Source organism: Gorilla gorilla, chromosome 5, assembly GCF_029281585.2.
Source record: "Gorilla gorilla gorilla isolate KB3781 chromosome 5, NHGRI_mGorGor1-v2.1_pri, whole genome shotgun sequence".
Classification (NCBI taxonomy): Eukaryota; Metazoa; Chordata; class Mammalia; order Primates; family Hominidae; genus Gorilla; species Gorilla gorilla.
Genome location: NC_073229.2, coordinates 150,173,803 through 150,198,126, shown reverse-complemented (window position 1 = coordinate 150,198,126; position 24,324 = coordinate 150,173,803). Strand labels below are relative to the sequence as shown.

Here is a 24,324-nt window from a genome sequence, read left to right as displayed (position 1 = left end):
GTGAATTTCATGATATACAAATTCTATGTCAATTAAAAAAATAATAATTGTGTACATAGGCCCCTAGATTTTCCACTAATCAATTTTGACTGTCACTCATTTTCCTGTGAATCTTCATGCTTCAACTACTTCCCAAATATCACTAGAATTTCAGCTCCCATTTGAGAAACAGATTTTGCATTGATTGAACATTTACTAAAAACAGCTTAAAAATCACTTTTTCCTCTTTCCTAAGTAAGAGATGAAAAACATGTTCTCTTCACTCATTATAGGCACCGCAAAGTTCATCTTACTACAATCAAAATTTATTTCCAAGTCCTACTTTGGGGCACATTATTAGCTTCTTTCTCACCTTTTTAAAAATTTTTAATTAATGAATTATAATTGTATATATTTGGGGGGTACAATGTGCTATTTTAATATAAGTATGTCATCATGTTATCACTAACACTAGCAGCTGGATTTCTATAAAGGTCATCATTTATAAAGAAACACTGTTTCTAATCACTTCAAGAGCTATCTGTGTACAATGAAATTAGATAAAGCTAAATGGATATATGGAGCCTGGGCAAACAGCTACACTCACTCAGTAGCACACTGACTCCTATGACATCAAACACCTGGATTGTATGTGTACACACTGGATTGATGCCCTGTACACGATTGCAACACATAATCTGGGTCATTTGTAAGTAGTCAAAATTGTAAATAATAAACTCACAAATACCAACAGTCTACAGTAATTTTATGTGTTAAGTCTCTATAAGCAGTAAAAACAAGCTATTATGAGAGCACTGAGGACGGACTGATTAATTCTGCTGAGAAGTATCTGAGAAAGTGTCACAGAAGTGGTAACAATTAAGCCAGGCCTAGAAAAATGACTAGATTTTTACCAGTTGAGGAAAGAAGGGCATCTCAAACAATGGGGACAGAATAAACAAAAGTGAAAAGACATAAAATGCACAGAGTATCCTGATGCTGGCAAAAAGTCTGATATACTGGAGTGGGGAGAGTGTAGACTAGAAGGAAAAAGAACAACAGAAGTTTCTGAGTAGCAGCAGTTTCTTTACTGCAATTTAAATTGTCAAACAGTGAGAAAATCCTTTTCAATCATTAGCTCTCACAATTTTCCATATACAACTAAGCTTTTAGGCAGTATTTTGCTTTTATGTCTTATACTTTTCAATCAATCCTGGGTTAAAATAATACCTGAACTTGGTTATAATGTGTAACCTGAATCATATAACAGGGTTTGGCTGAGAGTAAATTAATTCAGTAATAGAACTAATAGCCTGCATTCACCACACCAAAAATACAAAAGACTTAAAATTAAACTACACCAAGGTACAATTGTAAATTGAATTCCTTTTTATTCCTGGTCCAATATAAAGCTACATTTTCAATATAACATAGTTAAACTATTCTAAACTGTTTAATTCAAAAGAATATTATTTCAAACTTTTACAGATGACTTTAGACTCAAATTCATCTTGATACTGTGTTATTTTCAAAACAGTAAAGAATTTTCAAAAGAGTAAAGACCTTGAATATGAAAACAGTTCATGTTTCTAGCATAAACTCAAGACAAATTTAGTTCACTATTAATAATTAATAAGATCGCTTTAGGCTTAAAGAGAGAAGACACAATTGAGGTCTAATAATGAACATCAGGGGATCTGAAAATAACCCTCTCCAGGGGCCAAAAACTCAGGGAAATAAATGCCACCATAGTCTTCCCACATGTGTTAGACACATGTCTAACTAGAAGAAATCTATCCATTGATAAGACATCTAAGACAAAAAAAAAAAAAAATCCCTAAAACATGTCTCCCTTTTCCCTTTCTAAAACATCACTTTGGTTATATGTATTTGGAAATCTTCCCTCATCTAAAATTACTAAAATAGAGAAGTCATTGAAGAAATATCCAGTGGCCACTTTTTAAAGTCTTTAGAAATACATTCAGTTTAAAGAACCTCCAATATTACTTTTTATAAAGGAATAAAAGAACTCCAAAATAAATTCTCAACCACATATGATTTTGATTATAATTAAATAGTAAACTGCAAAACAGTGAACAGTCAGATATGTTAAAAAGGAAGGACTTACATAAAAAACTACTGAGGATATTTCAAAAGGACAGAAGAGCCAGCTCAAACAAACTCCCACTGGTCAAATCTGGGACAATTTGAGCAACAAAATACTGCTACTAATAAATTACAACCCAATGAATAATATAGGAATCCATGACTCCATACCACTATAAATAAATTAATGAAGTAAATGGGGCAGAAAGAAAAGCTCTTTCTTACAGAATACCAACTTACAAATGCAAAAGAAATGATGGAAAAAAGAATCACTTGGCAACCACCTCAGAAGTGGCTGTCAACAATGGAGTCATCAATCTGAGTAGTGGTTTGATGAAAAACAAAATATTAGTGTAATCTTATTTCCCCATAAAATACAAATCAAAGAAGAAAATGATGATTCAGAGAGGAGAAATCTGACAGAGAAGAGCCCGACCAGACAATCAAAGTTAACATTACCAGGAGGAGTGGCTTTGTGTGCCCTATGATGTGCTGCAAAGATCATGTCTGTGGTATTCCTACCAAGAAAGCATGACCTCAGTGTGGTCATAGAAGATACATCAGATGGCCCCGGTTGAGAGTCAACACTCAGAATATAAGCCATGTCCTCTACAAAACTTCCAAGGACACAAGAGATATGGAAAGACAGAAAATATTCCAGACCACAGAAGACCAAAAAAGGATAGGATAGATGATTACAGCACAGTTTCCTACATGGATTGCAATTGGTAAAATTTGAATGGTGTCTCTGATCTGCATGGAATAGTGTTATAAATGCTAACTTCCAGACTTGCAGGGTGGATCATGGTTAGACAGGAATGTTCTTGTTTCTGAAAAATACAATGACATATATAGAGGTAAGAGGGCACCATACCAACAACTTCTCAAATGGTTTCAAAAAGATTAGTGATAGGCTGGGCGCAGTGGCTCACACCTGTAATCCTAGCACCAAGGCAAGTGGATCAAGAGGTCAGGAGATCGAGACCATCCTGGCTAACATGGTGAAACCCTGTCTCTACTAAAAAAATACAAAAAATTAGCTGGGTGCGGTGGCAGACACCTGTAGTCCCAGCTACTTGGGAGGCTGAGGCAGGAGAATGGCGTGAACCCGGAAGGCGGAGCTTGCAGTGAGCCAAGATCATGCCACTGCACTCCAGCCTGGGTGACAGAGTGAGACTCCGTCTCAAAAAAAAAAAAAAAAAAAAGATTAGTGATAATAGATATGTGCAGGAGTGGGGGGGAGGTAGATATATGTTAATATTGGAAAAATCTGGATAAGGGTAGAGATGGGAGTTTTCTGTATTGTATTTGAAACTTCTGTAAGTTTGAAATTACTTCACAGTATTTTTTTTTTATTTTAGCCCTACAACTTGAATTAAACAAAAAGCAAGTAGCTTGTTGCTGGAATTCAGTTTGTCTAAGGCAGCAACCCTTTTTACAAAGACATGAACAAATATACTCTTATCTGAAAATATTAATAAAACCTCACCTATCATTTCATGTACTAAGTATACGAGATCTGGCAGGATGTCGAATTAAGTGACTACAGCACTGGGAATAAGGAAACAAATTAGCTAGCTGGCCTTTAACTTTAGATAGGTCATTTCACTCCTTGGAATTAAGTTTCCTCATTTCTAAAGGAGGTTAAATGAGATGATCATTAGCCACAAAAAAAAACTCAGTGTTAAGGGATCTGGGTACAAATGTATTCTCTCTTATCAGCTGATAACGAAATGCATAACTAAAGTTAGGCCATGGTAATTTTAAATACAGCATTTGTAAAACAAACAACAAGAAATAGCTGAGGGTCCCAAAGCCTGAGGGACTACCAATCTTTGTAGAAAAAGACAGTTACCACTGTATAATTATGTATAGTAAATATAGGAATTGGCCAGACACGGTGGCTCACGCCTATAATCCCAACACTTTGGGAGGCTGAGGTGGGTGGATCATGAGGTCAGGAGTTCAAGACCAGCCTGGCCAACACAGTGAAACCTCGTCTCTATTAAAAATACAAAACTTAGCGAGCCGTGGTGGTGTGCACCTGTAATCCCAGCTACTCGGAAGGCTGAGGTGGGAGTATCGCTTGAACCCAGGAGGTGGGGGTTTCAGTGAGCTGAGATGGTGCCACTGTACTCCAGTCTGGGTGACAAAGTGAAACCCTGTCTCAAAAAATAAATAAAATAAAAGAAAATACAAATACAAATATAGGAATTAAAATAATTGTATTAAAAATATATCTATGGCAGATTGAAGAAATAACCTACTGAGCTTGGCAATACCTTTCAAATTTAAACATTCCATCTTGTTCAAATGTCTTGTCTTTTACTGTTAATATATATAGCTTTATATTTAATAGTTACTGAATAACAAAACTCAAAGCAATAATGCTGAACATAATCAGGGCTTTAAATATATGCACAGCTTTTATTTTGGTCTTAGCTTTTGATTTATTGTACTTAAGATAATCATAATAGCCAATATATATTAAAGCTAGCATTAGAAGGTAGCAGAAGCGTGAATCTTTTAGCTAAGCTGTTGAAAATTACATCTATAGACTGGCAAAAGAGCTATAAAACAGCTGTGATCCATAGGTACTAAGCTAAGTGTAGGGTACAATAAGGGCTGGCAAAACTTTTTCTATAAAGGGCCAGAGAGTAAATATTTTAGATTTTGTGGGTCACATACTCTATGTTTCTGTCACATATTATTTTGCGCGGATATTTTTTAACAACACTTCAAAAATCTAAAAACTAGTCCTAGCTCAAGAACCTTATAAACACAGGCTGAGGACCATATCTGGCCCATAGGCCGTGGTTTGCCAACCCCTGATATAAAATAACAAGGTCAAAACAATTCAGTTGATGAAAAGAAGGAGGCTGAGTACAGTGGCTCACTCTTATAATCACAACACTTCAGGAGGCTGAGGCAGGTAGATTGCTTGAGCCTAGAAGTTTAAAACCAACCTGGGCAACATAGTGAGACTCCACCTCTACAAAAAATAAAAATAAAAAATAGCTGAGCATGGTGACGCATGCCTGTAGTCCCAGCTACTCAGGAGGTTGAGGTGGGAGGATCACTTGAGCCTGGGAAGTCAAGGCTGCAGTGAGTCATGATTGCACCACTGCACTCCAGCCTGGGTGACAGAGCAAGACCTTGTCTCAAAAAACTAAATAAATAAAAAGACTATTTTATACACATTTGAAGGCAAACAAAGGCTATTACAAATTAAATACAAAGATGCACCAAATGCAAGAAGAGATAAAGAGAAAATTATACTAGATACGCAAACATTGTAAGAAAAATGAAATTAAAAATAAAATTAAGATTACATACTCTGGCGTATACACTGGTAACCAATAGACTAGTCTTCCACCTAAAACGAGGGTCTCAGCTGCGAAGTTTAACAGGTCAAGAAACATATCACTCAGATGATAACTCAAGGAAACAGGAACATGGCTTTCTGGACTACACAAAGGAAAGAAAATTTCAAAATCAGTGAAAAATTTTAAGAGTGCTAAGTTAACAGGGAAGCCACATGCTTCTTCTCAAGGTAGTAACACATCATATTTAAATTTCACTTACCATTTTTCCCATTTTTCTATCCCCTTTGGTATCTCCTTCTGTGAACCTGTTCTTCTTGTAGATTCTCTGATACCATATGGAGCTAGACAGAAAACAAAGGTAACACAGATAGTCAAAAGTCACCAAATCATGGATCAAGGGCAAACAGCCATGCTGCCTTCAAATGTGACACCCTGAGAAGAACACAACATCACCAATGCACAAATCCAACTGAAAACGTACAACATAAAGACTTGGGGGAGGAGCAACTGTCTTCTTAAAATATGTCAATGTCATAACAGTCATTGAGAAAAGCTGTGGAAGTGTTACAAATTAAAGGAGGCCTAAAAGATATCATTACGAAATGCAATACCTGACTCTAGAGTAGATCCTGTCCTAGAGGGAAAATATATGCCATAAAAGCTATTACTGAGTCAGCTGACAAAACTGAATGGCAAACTGTAGATGAAAGTATTTTATCAATTTACTGAACTTGATAACTGTATTTTTGCTAAGAGACTATCTTTATTCTTAGTAAATACACACTGAAGTATAGGAGTAAAAGGCCACAATGTATACCACTTACTCTGAAGTTGATCGGAAAAAAAAAAAATGTATTTTATATAAGTAAACACAGAGTGGGAGAGCAAATAATAAAGCAAACTGTTAATTTAAAAAAACTAAATTTTCATAAAGTATATTCACACTGAAACCATAATGCCTTGATAATTTTTCTTTTGTTACATTACATTTGACAAAATCTAAGTTAGCAAAGAACTAAAGAGAGCTGAGATAGAAGGGCTGAACTTTGCCACTTTTTACAGTTACTGTCAAATACTATAGAAAAGGCAGACCTATTCTTAGATAGGCTGCCTAAAAAACTCACGACCTCATGAGGCATGGGAAAATAAATTTTCATGCACATTCCTGAAGCTCAGTAGGTTCACAGGCCCAGTGGTTCCACAGAACCCCAAATTTCTTGTAATGCTAGGAAGGAGATGCCAGTGAAAACAGGCACTACAAAAATACAAATGCTTACACATAGAGAAATGTGTGATATCTGAAACTCTGTTCAAAATTTGACACCATAATTGCAAATGACATTTGAGCTCCAGTTGGTATAATAACCAATTATAGTCAATACAAAAACAAATACTAAATATATGCCTCAAAAAAATAAGCTGAAGGGAAAAACGGGTGACAAGTTAATATAAAAGGATATAAAAGTGGATGGCAAGTCAATATATTTGTTTAAAAAAACAAAACAGTAAGCCCTTAACAAGGCAGTTAAGTACCTTCATAACTTTCTCCTTACAAGATGAGGAAGCTGGGGGTAGATGGGAGAAATACTGACAAGTTGGCATTTTGTGCATGTGTTGGTAAATTTTGTACTTTAAATGTAAATGATTTTATAAAACGAATCCTACTCCTACTTTTGTATAAAAATAAACTTACGATCAGTAATGATTGCATCAAAATATGTGCCCTTCCTCCAGGAAGGTTTAGATGCATCTGAAACCAGGACATCAAGGTAATACTTCTCTAAACCATATTGACGAAGATTGGCCCTAATGTTTTCGTCTGGTCCTCTCCACTTCTGGTTTTTCCTAGTAGCCTTTCCTGAAGGGAAAGAAAAAGGAAGAGAGAAAGTATTAAACAGAGTATTCTTATTTTCTGTCATTTAGAAAAAGTAATGTTTTAACTCACTGAAACCTACATTTATTCAAAATTTGCTTTCATTTAAAATCTTAATTTTATGTATAAAAGTAAATAGTTATTTTAATTTCAACGTAACAGTAAAATGTACTGATGTCTAACTTATCTTGTTCTGTCAACTTCCAAGTAAAACTGCCTTAAAACACTCATTCGATATTTTCAAGTATGAAGATTTTCGTAGTAAGATAAGAGTTGAAGAGAATATGGTTCCTTTCTTCCAGCAGTAAACAGTCCTGTGTAGAGATAGTATGAATCAGATAAATGAAACAAAAATGAAGAGAGAGAACTTGGGAAACGCCGCAGTTGTGACCATGAGGAAGGGAGGCAAAATGGAGACATTGCTAATGAAAGTTAAAGTGGGAGTGGAAGGAAGGCTAAAGAAGCTCGTAAGTTCCTTGTTTAGGAGACATGATAGTTTAGGATGATGACACCAGTGATTAATATCAGAGAAACCAGGAAGAAAAACAAGCTTAAGAAAAAAGATGAGATTCATTTAAGATATATCAATCTTGATGTACCTTGAGGTACCTGCAGAACATTCAGAAAAAGATACGCAGTGGGGACATTCAGCAGGTAGTTGAAGGTCAGAATATACAGACTTTGGAGTTATCAGCATATAATCTTATACTGACTCCATAAGGCTGAATAACATTCTTTTTGTTCACTTAGGAGGCAGTTACATGTTTGCTCTATAATTATTCTTATAAAATCAGAAGAAGAACGACATAACTCTGAAAAACATGCAGTGTGACGGAGAAGTGCTCAAAGATAGGTAGACGCCTGGAAAAAAACAATATAGAAACATAAATCAAAGAAAATTGCAGGGCATCAAGTAGACTGAGAAGAAACAAAAAAGTAAAAGTACCACCTGCCAAGACCACTGTCAAGGAAACCAAGAGCAGCTGTATGAAGGTCAACACTGTCAAATGCTATAAATCTGTGGCCTTTGTTAGCGTTTTCAACAGAATGATAGGCACAGAAGCTGGAAAATAATGGCCAGAAGAGAGTGAAAGATGAAGAAGAGGAGACAACAAGTTATACTAGTTTTTCAAGAAGCATTTTGGCAAATGGAAAAGGAAAACAAAGTGGTAGCTAGAGAACCTCTACAGATTTGCCAAAAAAAAAGTTTTGTACTTTTAAAACAGGAGAAACTTGAGAATATTTTAGGATAAAGTAAGAGTTCAGAACCATAGGAAACAGAGGGTATACCTAACAGTATCTTGGATAAGCTCTAAGGGAACTACCTCAATCAGAATTCTACCCCAGTAGACTGAAGGTTACAACATAAGTTTCCAAACAATAACTTTAATAAATAAAAATTCAAGTAAATTATATAAGACAATTTCCTTAAAAGAAATATACTGCTTCTACTAAAAGCAAATTGGAATAATTCTTAGTACTTTTTAAAACAGATTTCAGATAAAGAATATCTTTTTCTTGCTAGCCCATTTATGTACACCTAATAAATTATAACTCATTTTCCTAATAAATGTTACTAAATTCTTTACAGTCAAGGTAGGGAAAAAGACAGGTCACCAGTACAAGATATCAAATTACTTCCACAAAAGAAAATAAAGTATAATAAATGCTCACCAATACAATAACTTATACTGGGTGAGGAAAAGGAAAAGAGTATTATAAGGGCTGATCCCAGTTATTACAATGAATACCAACATAAACACAAATAATCTCAAAATCATCAATAAAATGACATTTTCAATACCATTAAGCTATAAGGAAATACTTTTTCAGTTTGATTCAATTCCATCCAATCACACATCATTATTGAAGCTTCTAGAGTTTAAAATATTTTCCATAATTACCTGAAAAGTAAAGCAGATGACTGTTTCAAGTACTCTCAGTTCAAGGCAGAATCTTTAAAGTTACTTTAAAGAGGTTTTGGTCAGTTATAAAATTAGAAACATAAATAGTACCTCAAAGACTAGTTATTAATCCAGTATATAGTCAATGTATGATTAGTGAATAATTTTGGTGATAATCTTTAAATGAGTGGTGATAATCTTAACCAAATATGTTTCATTATCATGTATATTTATTAATTAGTTATAATTAATAAATTATAGCTCTGAACTGGTCACTGGGTTATCACTTTCCTGCACTTCCTTAAAGCCCTCTGAGAGCAGGACTTTTTCTCATTCACCTTCATGTTCCCCCAGGAAATCACTCTGTACACAATGGATCATAAAAGTAGATACCCAATGAAGTCTTATAAAAACAAGTAAAATTATATCACAATTTTGTATTTGAAGATTAAAATAATGCCATATAAAACTACAGTTGACCCTTGAGCAACATGGGGGTTGGGGTGCCAACTCCTCACACAGTCAAAAATATGCATATAACTTTTGACTCCCCCAGAACTTAACTACTAACAGCCTACTGTTATACTTACTTTATTCAGTAAAAATAGATTTACTATTCATGAAGTGGAAGTAGATCATCATAAAGGTCTTCATCCTCATCACCTTCATGTTGAGCAGGCTGAGGAGGAAGAGGAAGTGGAGGGATTGGCCTCGTTGTTTCAGGAGGGCAGAGATGGAAATAAATCTGAGTATAAGTGGACCTGTGCAATTCAAACTTGTGTTCTTCCAGGGTCAACTGTATTTTTAAAGGTACATTTGGTACCACAGCAACGACTGTAACACTGTCTATAATCTCTACTCACCCAAGCCATGAACTGTGTTGTAGTCTATGTCTGTCCCATACACATATGCACCAAAATGAGCACATGCTATCAGCAGGCCACCTGAAAAATCACACAATTTTGACCTGTTAACCAGTAAGTCCCAAACTCCTGTTTGTTCCTATTTAACTTCATCCCGTCTTAGAAACTAGCTGCAGGCAGAGTATCCTGGAATGACATTGGTCGTAACATATTTAGTAAGCCTCAGGACTGAAAAAACAACCCCCTAAGCTATAATCACTAAACTGGTAACAAAGTAGAGAAATTAATATATACCCTGGCATCATTATTTTAAACAGCACTATTTTATCTTTTTTTTGGTCAAAATAATGTGTATTTAGACATTTTCATCTTATTTTTAGAGCTCTACACAAAAACATTTTGCTCCTTTCTTAAAAATGAGCATATAAGGCTGTTTATACAAAGAGCTGGCAATAAACAGAATAAATTCTGACAACTAGGCTCAATTCCCACTGAAGTCAGTTTCAAACAAATAAAGAGGGCATAATTACTATGTGAGACATTAGTTCTTACAGAAATTAAAAGGTTAGGACATATTTTAATTTTTGTAAGAATGAACTATTTTAATATAGTTACTCCTGTAACCAATCAAGTAATTATCTCGTTTTAAACTGTAAATACAAATTTCTGAGTAACGATTATCAAACATGCACAAAATAATTAACAAACTGTTTTTATTAGTGCTGTGACCAAAGAACAACTGTCCCAATACAATCTGACCAGACAAAGTAATGTGACAGATGTGACCAGCTCATGCATGAAGAGAAATCTTAATAAAGGTTAAAATAATAATGAAACTCTTTAAAATGAAAGGTAATACTATTTTTAAATTAAGAAAAAATTGTACACAATTAACTGAACTTTTAATAATTGTACTTTTAATTAAATTCACTTTTTTTAATCATTCAAATTAAAATGCTTTTAGTGCTTGGGCAAGTCTTAATTAGCTATACTCTAGGAAGGCCTGCTAGTCAAGCTGAAATCATAAATATATTCTTCAACTACAAAATATGAACAGACTTGGACAAGGGGAAAAAATACTAGGGCTCTTTCCCTTATATCCTTTTGAGATGTAATCTCTGTAACTAAGACGGGTAGTGCCTCTGGAGGGTCAAGATCCATAAATTAATGATGTTCCTTCCATAGCCATTTAAAACATAGTCTGGTAGCATGGAATTAAAAATACTTTGTTCATGAAAATATTATAACTGACTAGTTCTTTTTAGAACCCATGAAGAAGAGAAATGAAAGACTAAAAGTACAGCAGAAACCAAAATCTATGTCCTCTCATACTAACTACAAAAAGCATTTATGTGAGAGGGAAGGTTAAAAAGTCCTCATAATTCTGACTCTGGAAATGGAACATTCCATATTTAGAAAAGGCAGCATAAGTGATGACCTGGAATACTCACAAAGTCACTTCACCCAAATTACAAGGAATTACTACAATTCTGCCAATTAAGGCAGATACTCACCTAGAAGAACTAGTTGTCAAGGGGAACAGAAAAGCTTTCCTGTGCTTCCTTAAACAGAACCTTATCCATTTGGTTAGATTGAGTTTTGAGAAGACCCAACTTACAAGTACACTGCTGAAAGGAGATGAATAATCTGTTAGACTGCACCTGATACTTAACTTCGTGCCTTTTAAGCTTTTATTTTTTTTTAAATAAAATCATAATAAATTAGCTTATCTGAACTGGTCACTGGGTAATCATTGGTAGTCATCTAGTTGTTCTTTTGATTAAATTGAAGCACTTTTTACATTTAGCTATACTTCAGTTGGAGTTTTTTGGGGGATCTTTTTGGTGGAAGAAGGGGTGCTAAGAAAAAGGAGAGTGAAGTGTCAAGGAGGCAAGTAACATGACTCACCCATTTCTTTTTACGTTACCAAAAGTAAAAATACTGCATATGTGATCTATGCTAGCAACTCGGTGTTTCAATTTCTCATTACTTAAATAGTAAGCACTTTAAGGTTAGGGTAGTATCTTACAGGCAAAATAATACAATAAGAATTGAATTTATTCCATGATGTAAAAACTAATTCATGATTTTCATCTTTAAAGAACTAACTGGAAAGCTTTGCAAACATGCAAAAATGAGAGACTAGGCTTTGGTTTTGCTGAGAGAAAAAAAAAGAAAGAAAAATGGCAATATTATTGCATCTATTTTATCTTTTTTAAAAAAAGAATTCTACTTAAATAAATTAAACTAGCAGGCCGAGCAAAAGAATACTGCTAGACAATGGGACTCCCTACTAGACGAACCACGAGATTCCAGGAAAAGGGGACTACAAAGGGTAGTGGGAAAAAAATGCCAAAGAGAATATTATATAAACCTACAGAGATCCATTATCTCACTCTCCTAAACTTCTCTTTTTCTCCCCATTTTCTCTTCCCAGAACCAGGATAGCCAGTTCCTTAACACCTGGTTTCTGCGTCCACTATTTTACAATGATAAAACTTCAAAAGGAGCTACACTCCTTTCCTTCCACCTATGGGTCATCTGAAGGTAGACATGGCCAAGGAGTATACATTAGTCTTCTGGGTGAATTCTCATTACTGGAGGAGCTGACTCACTTGACAGAGGGGATGAGAGGGAATCGATGTACGGCTGCAGAGTTCTGTGCTACCTAAAGCAACTGGCATCCACTTGCACATATTAATTATAAACAAAGAATTTGACATTTATGATTTTATATTTCAATTCCCTTGCCTGCTGCTATAACCTGCCAACAGTTGCAAATTACTAATATCTTGGAAATTAGCCAAAAAGAGTACTAGAAAATGAGTTTATGGTCAAATTCTTTATCATCACCATTTAATATTAGCTACATCTAACATCTTTCACCAAAAAGGCATCTAAAATCTCATCAAAATAATAATTAAAAAGTAATAATGATAACCATTACAGTTCACTAAATGTCTACCACGGTTCAGGCAACTTCCTAGAAATATTATATACACATATTGCCTCACTTAATCCTCACAATATATTAGTATTACCATTTTACAAATGATAGACGTGAAACCCAGACAAGTTAAGAATCTTGCCCAAAGTCACATACTAATTGGTAAAAAGATTTAAACTTTGCTCTATTTATTCTTTTCTTTATATCATACTACCTCTTTTGGGATTAGCACCAATTGAAGTAAATACATATTCACTCACCAATTAGATAAACAAAAGAAAAATATGCTACTAAACAAATTACATTAAATTAAGTAAAGCTACACACTCTGTTAATAAGAGTGTTATATATGCCATTCACAAGTCCTGTACTGTATCACAGACAGGGCTGTGCCATTAATAGGTATTCAATAAATTCATGATGATCATTCCTTTAGCCAAACTCACATGAGAATAGTAGCACTTCCTAACAACTAAGAGATGACACAATGCTATGTCTCTTCCCCTTTGGGAAAGTGGAGACACACACTTTAAAAAAAAGAATTTTTACTAAAATGAAAACCAATGTATTTGTTAAAATTGAAAGAAAAGTGTGTTTCTGCCGCTTATAATGTCATTCTAAACAACAGTAGCAAACAGTCTAAAGGAAAAAAGGAAAAGTATTTAGGCATGAAAAGATTATTTTTCTCCTTTCAGTCTCCCAGAAGCTTTCTACCCTACTCTATATCCCTGAGAAAAATCACTAACCATGAGTAGTAAGTGAGCAATACATTTGGGAAACTACATACATTTCAGTTTTGTACCTTTAAAATAAAAAGGGGATTAGACACATGAATTTTTTTTAAAAAACTATTTAAAAGGCAACCAAAAGAAAAATATCAACAAATGTTTTGTGAAAACTATGGCCATGGAGAAGGACACAGAGCTACATATTTCTCCAGTCCTTCAGAAGGTACTACCCATCGATGAGGCAAAAGGCCCAAGAGAGGACAAACTGTGCTTAAGACCTGTATCTATTCACAATTATTGGTTATTATGTTTCAAAACAAAAGCACCAAAAATTGACTGATGTCCTAAAGCTATACTTAAACTACAAACACAAATTATGAAAATATATTTCAGCAGCACCTTTGCAAAGATCCTCCTCTCATTTTCTATTAATTGTCCTATATGAACAGTCAGACGTTCCAAATATACTACCCACTGTGAGGAGCTGCCCTAAAGCAAACAGAAGCAGGTCTCCTTGCCCCTCAACACACTATGAATGGTCCATATATTGACAGCTGTGAAGATAATTTCAAAATCTAGCCTCATCTACTCAACAAAAAAATATTACCCATACTGGCAACCATATTTTTTAACTCTGTGGTCTAGTCTATGTGTATGTATATATATTAATCATTTTCTACATGTATATATCTAAAAGAATTATTCTCAATTGACAAAAAAAGTTTTTAAAGTCCAAGAACAAGATTAAGAATAAAAGCTTTAGCATTTGGAAAAAGATAAATTAAATCCATTCTTCACATCATACCGGAGAATAATCTCCAAATGAACCAGAGATCTAAAAAGAAAAAATGTAAAACTACAAAAGCACTAGAAGAAAACACAAATGAATTCCTCTATAACTTGAGTGTGGGGAAAACTTTTGCATGGCAAAAATCAATTAGTAGCAAAGTCAAAAGATAAATGACAAGCTAAGGGAAAATACTGCAGCATACATCACAGAAAAATAGGGGGAGTGTGAGGAGGTTGTATCCCAAGCTTACAAAGGACCTTGAAAAATCAGGGAAAGAGACCAAAAATGCTATCAAAAAATGGGCAAAAGACAAAAAAAAGACAAATCAAAGAAAGTCATAATGGCCCTTAAAATATAAAAAATTGTGATACTTCATTCGTAACCATAGACATACAAATTAACACTACATTGAGATATCATTTTTCACCCAACAGAACAAGCAAAACTTCAAAAGCCTGAAATATACTCTGCTGGTGAGATTGTGGAAAAACAGGGACTCTCCTACAACTGTTGGTAGGAATCCAAAATAGTACAATGGAGACAAGTTTGGCAGTATCTAATGAAACTGCATATGCATACACTCTTCAACCCAGAAATTCTACTTGTAAGAATTTACCCTAGGACAGCGGGATCCAATCTTTTGGCTTTCCTGGGCCACATTCAAAGAAGAATTGTCTTGGGCTGTACATAAAATACACTAACGCTAATGACAGCTGGTGAGCTAAAAAAAATTGCAAAATTTCTCATAACGTTTTAAGAAACTTTACAAGTTTGTATCAGGCCACATTCAAAGCCATCTGGGCCACATGTGGTCCATGGGCTGCGGGTTGGATAAGCTTGCCCTAGAGCTACATCTCCAACATTACAAAGGTATATATTCATAAGGTTAGTCATTTCAAGCATTATTTGTAACTGTAAAATACTGAAAACTACCGATGTCCAACTACAGGAGATTGTTTGAATAAATTACGGTACATACACTCATGAAGCAAAACTAAAACAGAATAAAGATAAGCTCCATGAACTGACAGGAAGTGATTTCCAGGAAATACCATTAAGTGAAAAAAGCAAAGTTAAAACCAACACACACAGTATGATACCTTTTGTGTAAGAAAGTAGTGAAAATAAGAAAATGTATATATTCCATTATGCATAAGAAAATGTATTATCATTACAAAAAGAAACAGGAAGAATCAACTAGAAAACAATGAAGTTAGTCACCTAGGATAGGTGGGAGAACAGGCTGGAAGCGTTATAAAGGTAAAGTGACATCTCTCTGAGTACCACTTCTTGTGTAGTTCTGACTTTTGGAAGCAAGTTCATCTTATACATATTTGAAAATAAAAGTAAATCAATAAGGAGTGGGGGATAGGAGATAAAAACCTAAAACAGAGGGCAAACTGGAACAAATGAACCCAAATGAATTTTAAATGAAAAGGGAAAAAGCAGGCACAGTATTTGACTTTACTGCCCCTTAGGGTGAAGAACTGAAAACACATCCTGAACTCTTATTCACAGGATTTTTTTAAGTGGCATAAGCAAAACAACTGTGAAACCATTTCAGATATAGGAATGAGGAAAAGAGTAAATGTGTTGATGTAGCTAGGAATCAGGGTTCTCACTGTGGAAGAAGGTACACATAAACATAGAATAGTGTAGTCAAAAGGAAATCTGTAAGGATTGACAGCAATTTATAGTATATGTGCAAATTCAGTGTCTAAAATACGTATATGCATGTGTATGTGCATACACACAGTATATAAGAATAAATACATGTATATTTGCACATGCACTTACATGCATATTGTGTATATATGCATATATATTTTCTAGTTTGTCCACTGAAAGGATCTATAATCCAGACTTCATTTCCCTGCTAAAAGAAACAAAAATTCCTAGGAGAAATGACTGATACCAGAGCTTGAACAAATAGAAGAGAAAGTAAGGAAGTACTCCATAGAAAAAAGGATAGGAACATGTCACAAAGACAGATTCAATGTGAAAGAGCTCTCACTGGGCAAATCACAATTTGAGGAACAAAAGTAATTAAGAAAATTAAGAAATATAATGAATTATAGACCATCGGGGTTAAAAAGGAGAACCCATTAGTTTATATTAATAACAAATAGAAAAACAAATACATGGAAGACAGGAAAGGGCTTTTGCTTACAGTAGAATAACGAATGTCGACTTGTAACTGTGGAGGGAGCACCGGAGTTGGAAAATCATCCCTTTGAAACCATCAAAGTAAAAACTGGTTCAGGAAAGAATTATCAATGGCTACTAAACCTGACGACCTGAGTGGTGAGAGGAGACTGGATAAGGAATAGAATACTACACGGTCTTAATGTGTCTCTCCACAGATTGCTTAATAGCAAGAAAAAAATAAAATAAAATAAAACCACCAGTAATTGTACTGTTTATGATTATGAATGGAAAAAAATCAAACACAACCTAGACCAGATGATCAAAAATTACCAATACCAATGCAGGGCAGAATGCCATCATGTACACACCCCTGAGAAGGCCACAAAAGTCACTGATGTAGTGGTCCAGCTGGGAATGTATAACCTAATCCTAATCTTGAGGAGACATCAAACAACCCAAAATGAGGAAAAAATTAGATAAAAAATAAAGGGAAGAGAAATAGCATCTTGAAAAGTGCAAATTTCATAAAAGAAAAAAAGACTTTGGCTGTGTTCCAAATCAAAGACATCAAAGAAATATTAACAACAAAATATAATACCTGATCCTAGCCAGGAAAGGGAAAAGGATGCTGTCAAAAATATTAATATTACTGGGTCAACTGGCAAGACTGAAATATGAATATCAAAGTACTGTATTAATACATCTATTAACACTGAAAACAGTACTGTGGTTATGTAGAAGAATATATCCTCATTCTTGAGAAATAATTACTTGAAGGGTAAAGGGATGTGATGGATACAACTTTCAAATGATGCAGGAAAGAAAAGATTATGTAAATAGAAACAAATAGAACAAATGATAAAGCAAATGAGGCCAAATGTTAACAACAGCTTAAACTAAGTTAAGGATACATGCATGTTCTTTGTCCTACTTTTATTCTTGTAGCTTTTCTGAAAGTTTGATATTATTTCCAATAAAAAGTTTAAAATTTGGGGTGAGTTACTTAGGATAATGAGAGTGGGGAAGAAAAGAATATAGAGTATGCTGAGGGTAGGTGATATGGAGAAACTGGCAGAGAAGAAAGACTCACCAGTGAATTAACTCAACAATAAACAGAGAAAGTTATTCCATCAATTAGAAATTTATTGACCTTGATACTACTACTTCCTAAGCATATGTGGTCATATTCCTTAAGTTAGTACATGGTGTAATAGCTGGTTGGCAGATCCCAATGCAGAGAGAGGCAGCTCAAAGTTAAGGGCATGAGCTCTGGAGTTGGACTGCTTGAGTTTGAATCCTATGAAACCAATATACTGTATAACCTTGGCCAAGTCACTGCACCTTTCTCTCTGCCATAATTTCCTCAAGCAAATTTTTAAAGTATCTCCATGTTAGTTGTTGTAAGAATTAAACTAGATAGTAGCATCAGAATGCATAGCATAGTACCTGATACATTTACTATTCAATAAACACTAGCTCTGCATCATCACTGCCCAAGGGGAAAGATGGCTACAGGGACAGGCTCCAACCACAAAATGAGCCATAATGAGTTTGGTCAAACAAATTTAAATACAAGTATTTGCTGGGTATGGGCAAGATCCAGCAAAATTGAGTGGAAGTAGGAAAAAGTCTGCACAGAGTCAGATGGAGTTTTAGGACTTCCATAAAAAATTATCCCAATCATATGCGCAAAAAACCAAGGTCACTGCCACAGCGACCAGGCTATCTAGCCCATTGATACTTTGACACTTTTCTTATTTCACACTTACTTATAAACCTCCACAAACCAACTCAAAGATAGGATATATTAACTATTTTTCTCCACCCACATATACAGTTATGAATTTAAACTGTATGAATACATTTAAACTGGATGAATACATTTTTTTGATCTTGTCATTTAAGTCTTTCTTTCACCAAGAGTTTTCCTATTTAAATAAACTATACAGCTTTACAACATTTCTACAATGTATGGTATTGCAAGTTTTTCTGCTACAAAAAAATTAGATGGATGCTCCCCCCTAGTGGTTTATCTGGAATAAAACCCATACAATTCTATCAGCATCATCTTTGAAGTGGCAAAAGTGTTAAATACTAGCTATTACACAAGTATGTGGTTGTCTCTTGGCCACTATCCAAACACAATTAAAAGATTATCCATTTACTCTTTTAGCAAAAATATTACCATGACCTTCATTAATATAAATAAGCAACATCTCTACACTAGCTTAAAAGTTAAATAAAAATACCTGTTCCAACAAATGGATCAAAGACAATATCATTTTCTTTCACTTTTCCGTGGTTAGCCATAATGAATGACAAACCAGCATCCATACTTGTATTTCCAATAAAGTGTCTCTTTTTGACACTGTATGACTCAATAAGCTCTCTCTGTCCATCTGCAATCTAAATCAGAGATATTTCTTATGTTAGTATAGCCATACAGAACAGACTTAAGATAATCACTCACAATAAGACCATTGTATTTTGCTGATAAGAACTTCTTTCCACTTATTACTGCTCTAAACTTATTTATTTAAAATAATGTAATTGAGGTAGTTATGAACAAAGCCTTTTATTGCTTAATGTCATTCCATTTACTTTTTCTTTTCAAAACAAGTATGAACTGCATTTGAATGCAATTATTCCAGAGGTAGGTGTTAAGGTATGCCCATTTCTTTGTTCTCCTACATAACAATAATCTCTAACATAAGTCACAACTTCCACTCACAGCTTCCAATCACCCACTTAAAGCCTCAGAGAAGTCGGCAGAACTGCTTTACAGTAATTCCATTTCTTTTGGAATGGAAGGCCCAGATCGGAAATCTCCACAAATGAGATTCCTCAACTACCACAGCACTCTGTTTTCTCTGCTTTATAAAAAAAAAAGAAACAAACAAAAAAAACAGTCCAGATGTTCTGGTAAGTCTTGTTTTAACATTTCCAGGTACACCAACTCCTCCCTATATCTAACAAGCCTCTTGCACTTCATTTAAGAATCTCTGGGAAAACACAAAACAAAACATAATCACATACTCTTCACCAATTTTAATCCATTCAGTAGTTCTGACTCTTCAGCTGCTTTAAAGTTCTACATAGGAGTCAACAAAAGGCCTAATATGTAGCCTTCAAAAAAACAAACTGACATAGGTAGAAAGAACACTTGCTCACCCATCTACCAAAATAAATATTATGTGGATTCTCAGGGATGCAGTTTGGGTCTAAACCATAATCCTCCAAAACAGAAAATACATGTTGCGGTTTCTTTAAATTCACTTTTCCTTCAAATGGCAGAAATTCAAGTGCCTAAAAGAAACAAAAGAAATGCTAATGTCTTATAATAATTTACAATGAAAAATGGCGCTTATCTAATAACATTACCTTGTAAGCCTGGAGTCCACATTAAATAAAACATGAAAAGCACTTAGCACAAAATGTGGTACAAAATAAACACTTCACAGACATTAGGTATTCCTATATATCAACAATGGCCAGACTGCATTCATCATGTAGGTTTTTTGTTTTGCTAAATTTACTTACATCTATTCGCTTGATTTTCTCTTCTTGTGTCAATGTCTTATTAAAAGTGTGAATCTTTATTTTATATGTAGAGTCCGAATGTAGAAATGGAACCTAAAATAAAAGGAAATCAGTTTTTTGAGTATTTTAATTCTACAGAATCTGCACGCATGCCTATATAAAACCACATTTTACTACGCACCATCTTCTCCACAGGGTAATTTTTAAGAGAACTGTACAGCTCCTCAGGAGATTGTCCATGACCCCATAGTTCAAATATAGACCTAGGAAATAAATGATTGGTACTAACCTCAGTAAAGAACTTAGTTCACACAGGAATACATACAGTCATTTTACTAGTTCTTTATGCACACTCCACTGATTATTGCCTATGTTTTGCAAAGTATAAATGAATCGGTTATTTTAGATAAATGGGTAAAAAGCTGCAGAAAAGCCAATTATTCCCAATGTCTTCTCCATAATACAAAAATACTAATGACCAAATAAAAATGTTATTAACAATTAGCTAGCCAGGCACAGTGGTTAACGCCTGTAATCCCAGCATTTTGGGAGGCTGAAGTGGGTGGATCACTGGAGCCCAGGAGTTCAAGACCAGCCTGGGCAACATAGTAAAACCTTGTCTCTACAAAAGAGGCAAAAAATCGGCCAGGCATGGTGGCACACACCCATAGCCCCAGCTACTTGGGAGGCTGAGGTGGGAGGATCACCTGAGCCCTGGAATTTGAGACTAAAATGAGCCAAGATCATGTCACCGCACTCCAGCATGGACAACAGAGTGAGGCTCTGTCAGGCATGTGCGTGCGCACGTATGGACACACACACACAATTTTAGTAACTAACTTACCCAAAATGTTGAGCTCTAATAAGGCATATTCCTAGGTACTTGTTATATTTTTCACCTTTTGGTCGCATGCTCAAAATATTTCATGTTAATAATAAATTAACTTTCAATCCCTTCTAACACAGAAAAATTTGAATTTAAGTTGGTTTTGAATCTATGCTTTTATAAAAGTCTACCTTCATTCTGATACAGTTAAATTGTAATTTTTTTCCTTTGCAAATGATTTCTTCCTTTTCTATTGAATTTACAGAGAAAAGGCTTCTACAATAATATTAATCTCACTTAGCTATCACTTAAGGTATACCTCAGCTACACAAAATATATAGATAATAAAAAGCAATTAAAAATTATATTATACAACTGGTAATTGTACCATTAATCAAATATATGAATTAGAAGAGTTATGAAAGAAGCATACAAGTTCTTAGTACTCCAGTGGCTATTTTAAACCTAACAAGCAATTATTCAAAAAGAGTTTTTTAAAAGTTATGTTTCTGTTTTCTAGTCATTTTTATTTCATAATAAGGCCTGTTAACGACCTTCACTGTAAAAGATTAAAGGCTGCAGGTAGTTCTCAATAGGATGAAGTTAACTAAATATTGGGTTGTGTCCAATTCCGTAATACAGCAATTACATATGATGATATAAAACATCGCTAACCATGTTAATAAAACTAGATATATGTAAATTCTTATTTGCATTGCATTAGCAAATATAATTTCTACAGAAAGTTTTCAGCAATCTGCCAAAATGTTCAGGAAGAAAAAGCAGCTTAAAGATAACACAAGCTGTTTGATATTTAAGATGCTAGTTAAAAATACAGTTTAATTTTCAAATCTGATGACAGAAAATTTTCCAACAGTACAAAGAAAAAAGAAATGAAAGAAAAGAAAAAAAAAGTGGATGCCAATGATAAAGTCTAGAAACACTGAGGATAAACAATGAACAGCATCATTACATTAATTCACACCAAGATTTCATACTCATGATTATTTTCTCTACCAACTGAAACAGTAAAACATATCTCATGGCAGTCCTCACTTTTTGTTACCTTACACTTCACTAATCTGCTCATCCAATTAAAAACCATCTATGAAAAAAGTATTTTTGGATTTTCAGCACTTTGGTTATAATTATATGTGGCATCTATCCTGCGTAAGAACATAGTGTTTATATCTCATACTATACTCCCACATAATATGGAAGTTTTAAAAAATTATTCTAAAACAAATGTGTCTACATTTCCCCAGAGATTCTTTCATCCTTGGTTTCGGCAGGTAACCCTCCTCTGGTCCCCCACCGCCACCCAGTGGCAGTTGTATGTAACTGCAAGCTAAACTGAGCCTTCACACTATGCCAATATAGCAAAAAACAGGACTGAGTGGTTATGAGAAGTACCAGTATATTCATGCAGGAGAACATAAGTTTCTCTTACTTGGCACACACTGTCCGTTTCATTAAATTTCTTGCAATATCTTCAGAGGGAATGCTAAGAATCCAAAATGGTGACTAAAAGAAATAACAATATGCAACTTAATTCTAAGTGGCTACATGGCCTCATACACTTTTATTCAAGAAGTCAATAAGGAGAAGTGCCTATTTGCTACTTTCATGCAAGAATATCTGATCTGACTGTAACCAAATAAAAATCGTTCCAATAGTAAAAAAGTAAATTAGAATAATATAGTAAAAACATTTTTATAATGACCCTATAAATGAATATATCCTCAAATGAAACATTAATTTTGTATCTGCCCTTTTATGTAGCTTTACGAAAGGAATTAATGCATATTATATCCCAAAGTATAATCTTGAAATTCATCATGGCTAATCATCCCTTATAATACAGCTATTTTATTTTTAATTTCTAAGTAATGTATTTCTTAGTTGCTACATGAGACCTTTTTCTAGGTAGGTGTGGCCATCTGAGGGTGAAGGAGGGGCCCTTTGAAACAACTATGATAGAAAATCATGAGGTACATTATTAAATTCTCATTAGCTTTTACTATTTTATATTTTATCTAGGGGAAAAAAGCTCCAAGTGCATCAGGGGTGTTTTCCCAATCCTCTGTCCCAACACTCAAGATTACAGGCACTGGTAAGCTGCACCCGGATAACCTCTTGCCAGAACACAGCAAAATCCAAAAGGATCCTGACCTCATTTCATCACCCTTAGCCAATTATATCTGCACTCTCCTTCCTTTCCTCCTCCCCTCAATAAGTGAAAGTCATTCAGGAATAAAAGTCCAACACTACAGGACTTTCAACTTTAGCTCTTTCATCTTTTGCAAGAAATCCTTCCTGTCACACCTAGCTTTTTTCTTTTTTCTTCAACTTTTAAGTTCAGGGATACCTGTGCAGGATGTGCAGGTTTGTTGCATAGGTAAACGTGTGCCATGGTGGTTTGCTGCACAGATCAACCCATCGCCTAGGTATTAAGCCCAGCATCCATTAGCTATTCTTCCTGATGCTCTCCTTCCCCAGACTCCACCACCCCCAACAGGCTCCAGTGTGTGTTGTTTCCCTGGACATGTCCATATGTTCTTATCATTCAGCTCCCACTTATAAGTGAGAACACGTGGTGTTTGGTTTTCTGTTCCTGCATTAGTTTGCTGAGGATAATGGCTTCCAACTCTATCCATGTCCCTGCAAAGGACATGATCTTATTCCTTTTTATGACTGCACAGTATGCATGATCTCATTCCTTTTTATGGCTTCCATGGTGTATATGTACATTTTCATTATCCAGTCTATCATTGATGGCATTTAGGTTGATTCTATGCTTTGCTATTGTGAATAGTGCTGCAATGAACATACGCATGCATGTATCTTTATAATAGAATGACTTATATTACTTTGGGTATATACCCCGTTTTTTTTCTTCCAATATTTACCCTACTCAACAGAAAAATTGAAAATAATCCAAACAAGAAAAAGTATTTTCATCTTAGTATTACTTTTATTGAGAAAATTTTTAAAGCAACCTGAACAAAATGAAATGGTTAATTATGGTAGAGCTAGTCAATGAAAAATATTATGTAGCTATGTTAGAGATAAAGGCCAAGTAACAACTTAGGCCTATATTGACACTATCAGGTGAGAAACACAGGCTGCAGAAGTAGAATTACAATAGGGAAAAAAAAGTACACGAAAAAAAAAAAAGACTGGAAGGCAGCATCCCCAAATTATAAGTCATGTCAAGAAGGAACTGCAAATTATTTTTTCTATTTTCCAAACTTCTGTCAAACACTGATATAGTTTTATGCAAAATACAAAGCT

The 24,324-nt window shown here is 34.6% G+C and overlaps 1 protein-coding gene across 6 annotated transcripts in view; it reads right to left on the bottom strand.

The window, feature by feature from the left end:
- TRMT11 (tRNA methyltransferase 11 homolog) overlaps positions 1–24,324 on the bottom strand; it is a 91,016-nt gene that overhangs the window by 58,878 nt on the left and 7,814 nt on the right. For 4 of the 6 annotated variants that reach the window (XR_008681071.2, XR_008681070.2, XM_004044642.4 and 1 more), the window contains exons 3-11: positions 22,481–22,554; positions 20,386–20,467; positions 20,205–20,297; positions 19,836–19,970; positions 18,914–19,070; positions 10,052–10,132; positions 7,105–7,269; positions 5,671–5,752; positions 5,422–5,553 (exon numbers count right to left, since the gene is read on the bottom strand). Coding sequence is in view for 3 of the 6 variants with exons in the window: in XM_004044642.4 (XP_004044690.1) it covers positions 5,422–5,553; positions 5,671–5,752; positions 7,105–7,269; positions 10,052–10,132; positions 18,914–19,070; positions 19,836–19,970; positions 20,205–20,297; positions 20,386–20,467; positions 22,481–22,554 (1,001 nt within the window). In the remaining 3 variants the exon portion in view is untranslated. Of the gene's footprint in view, positions 1–5,421; positions 5,554–5,670; positions 5,753–7,104; positions 9,834–10,051; positions 10,133–18,913; positions 19,071–19,835; positions 19,971–20,204; positions 20,298–20,385; positions 20,468–22,480; positions 22,555–24,324 lie in introns of those variants that run through there. The other 2 variants (XM_063707838.1, XR_010134363.1) reach the window with 2 other exon arrangements.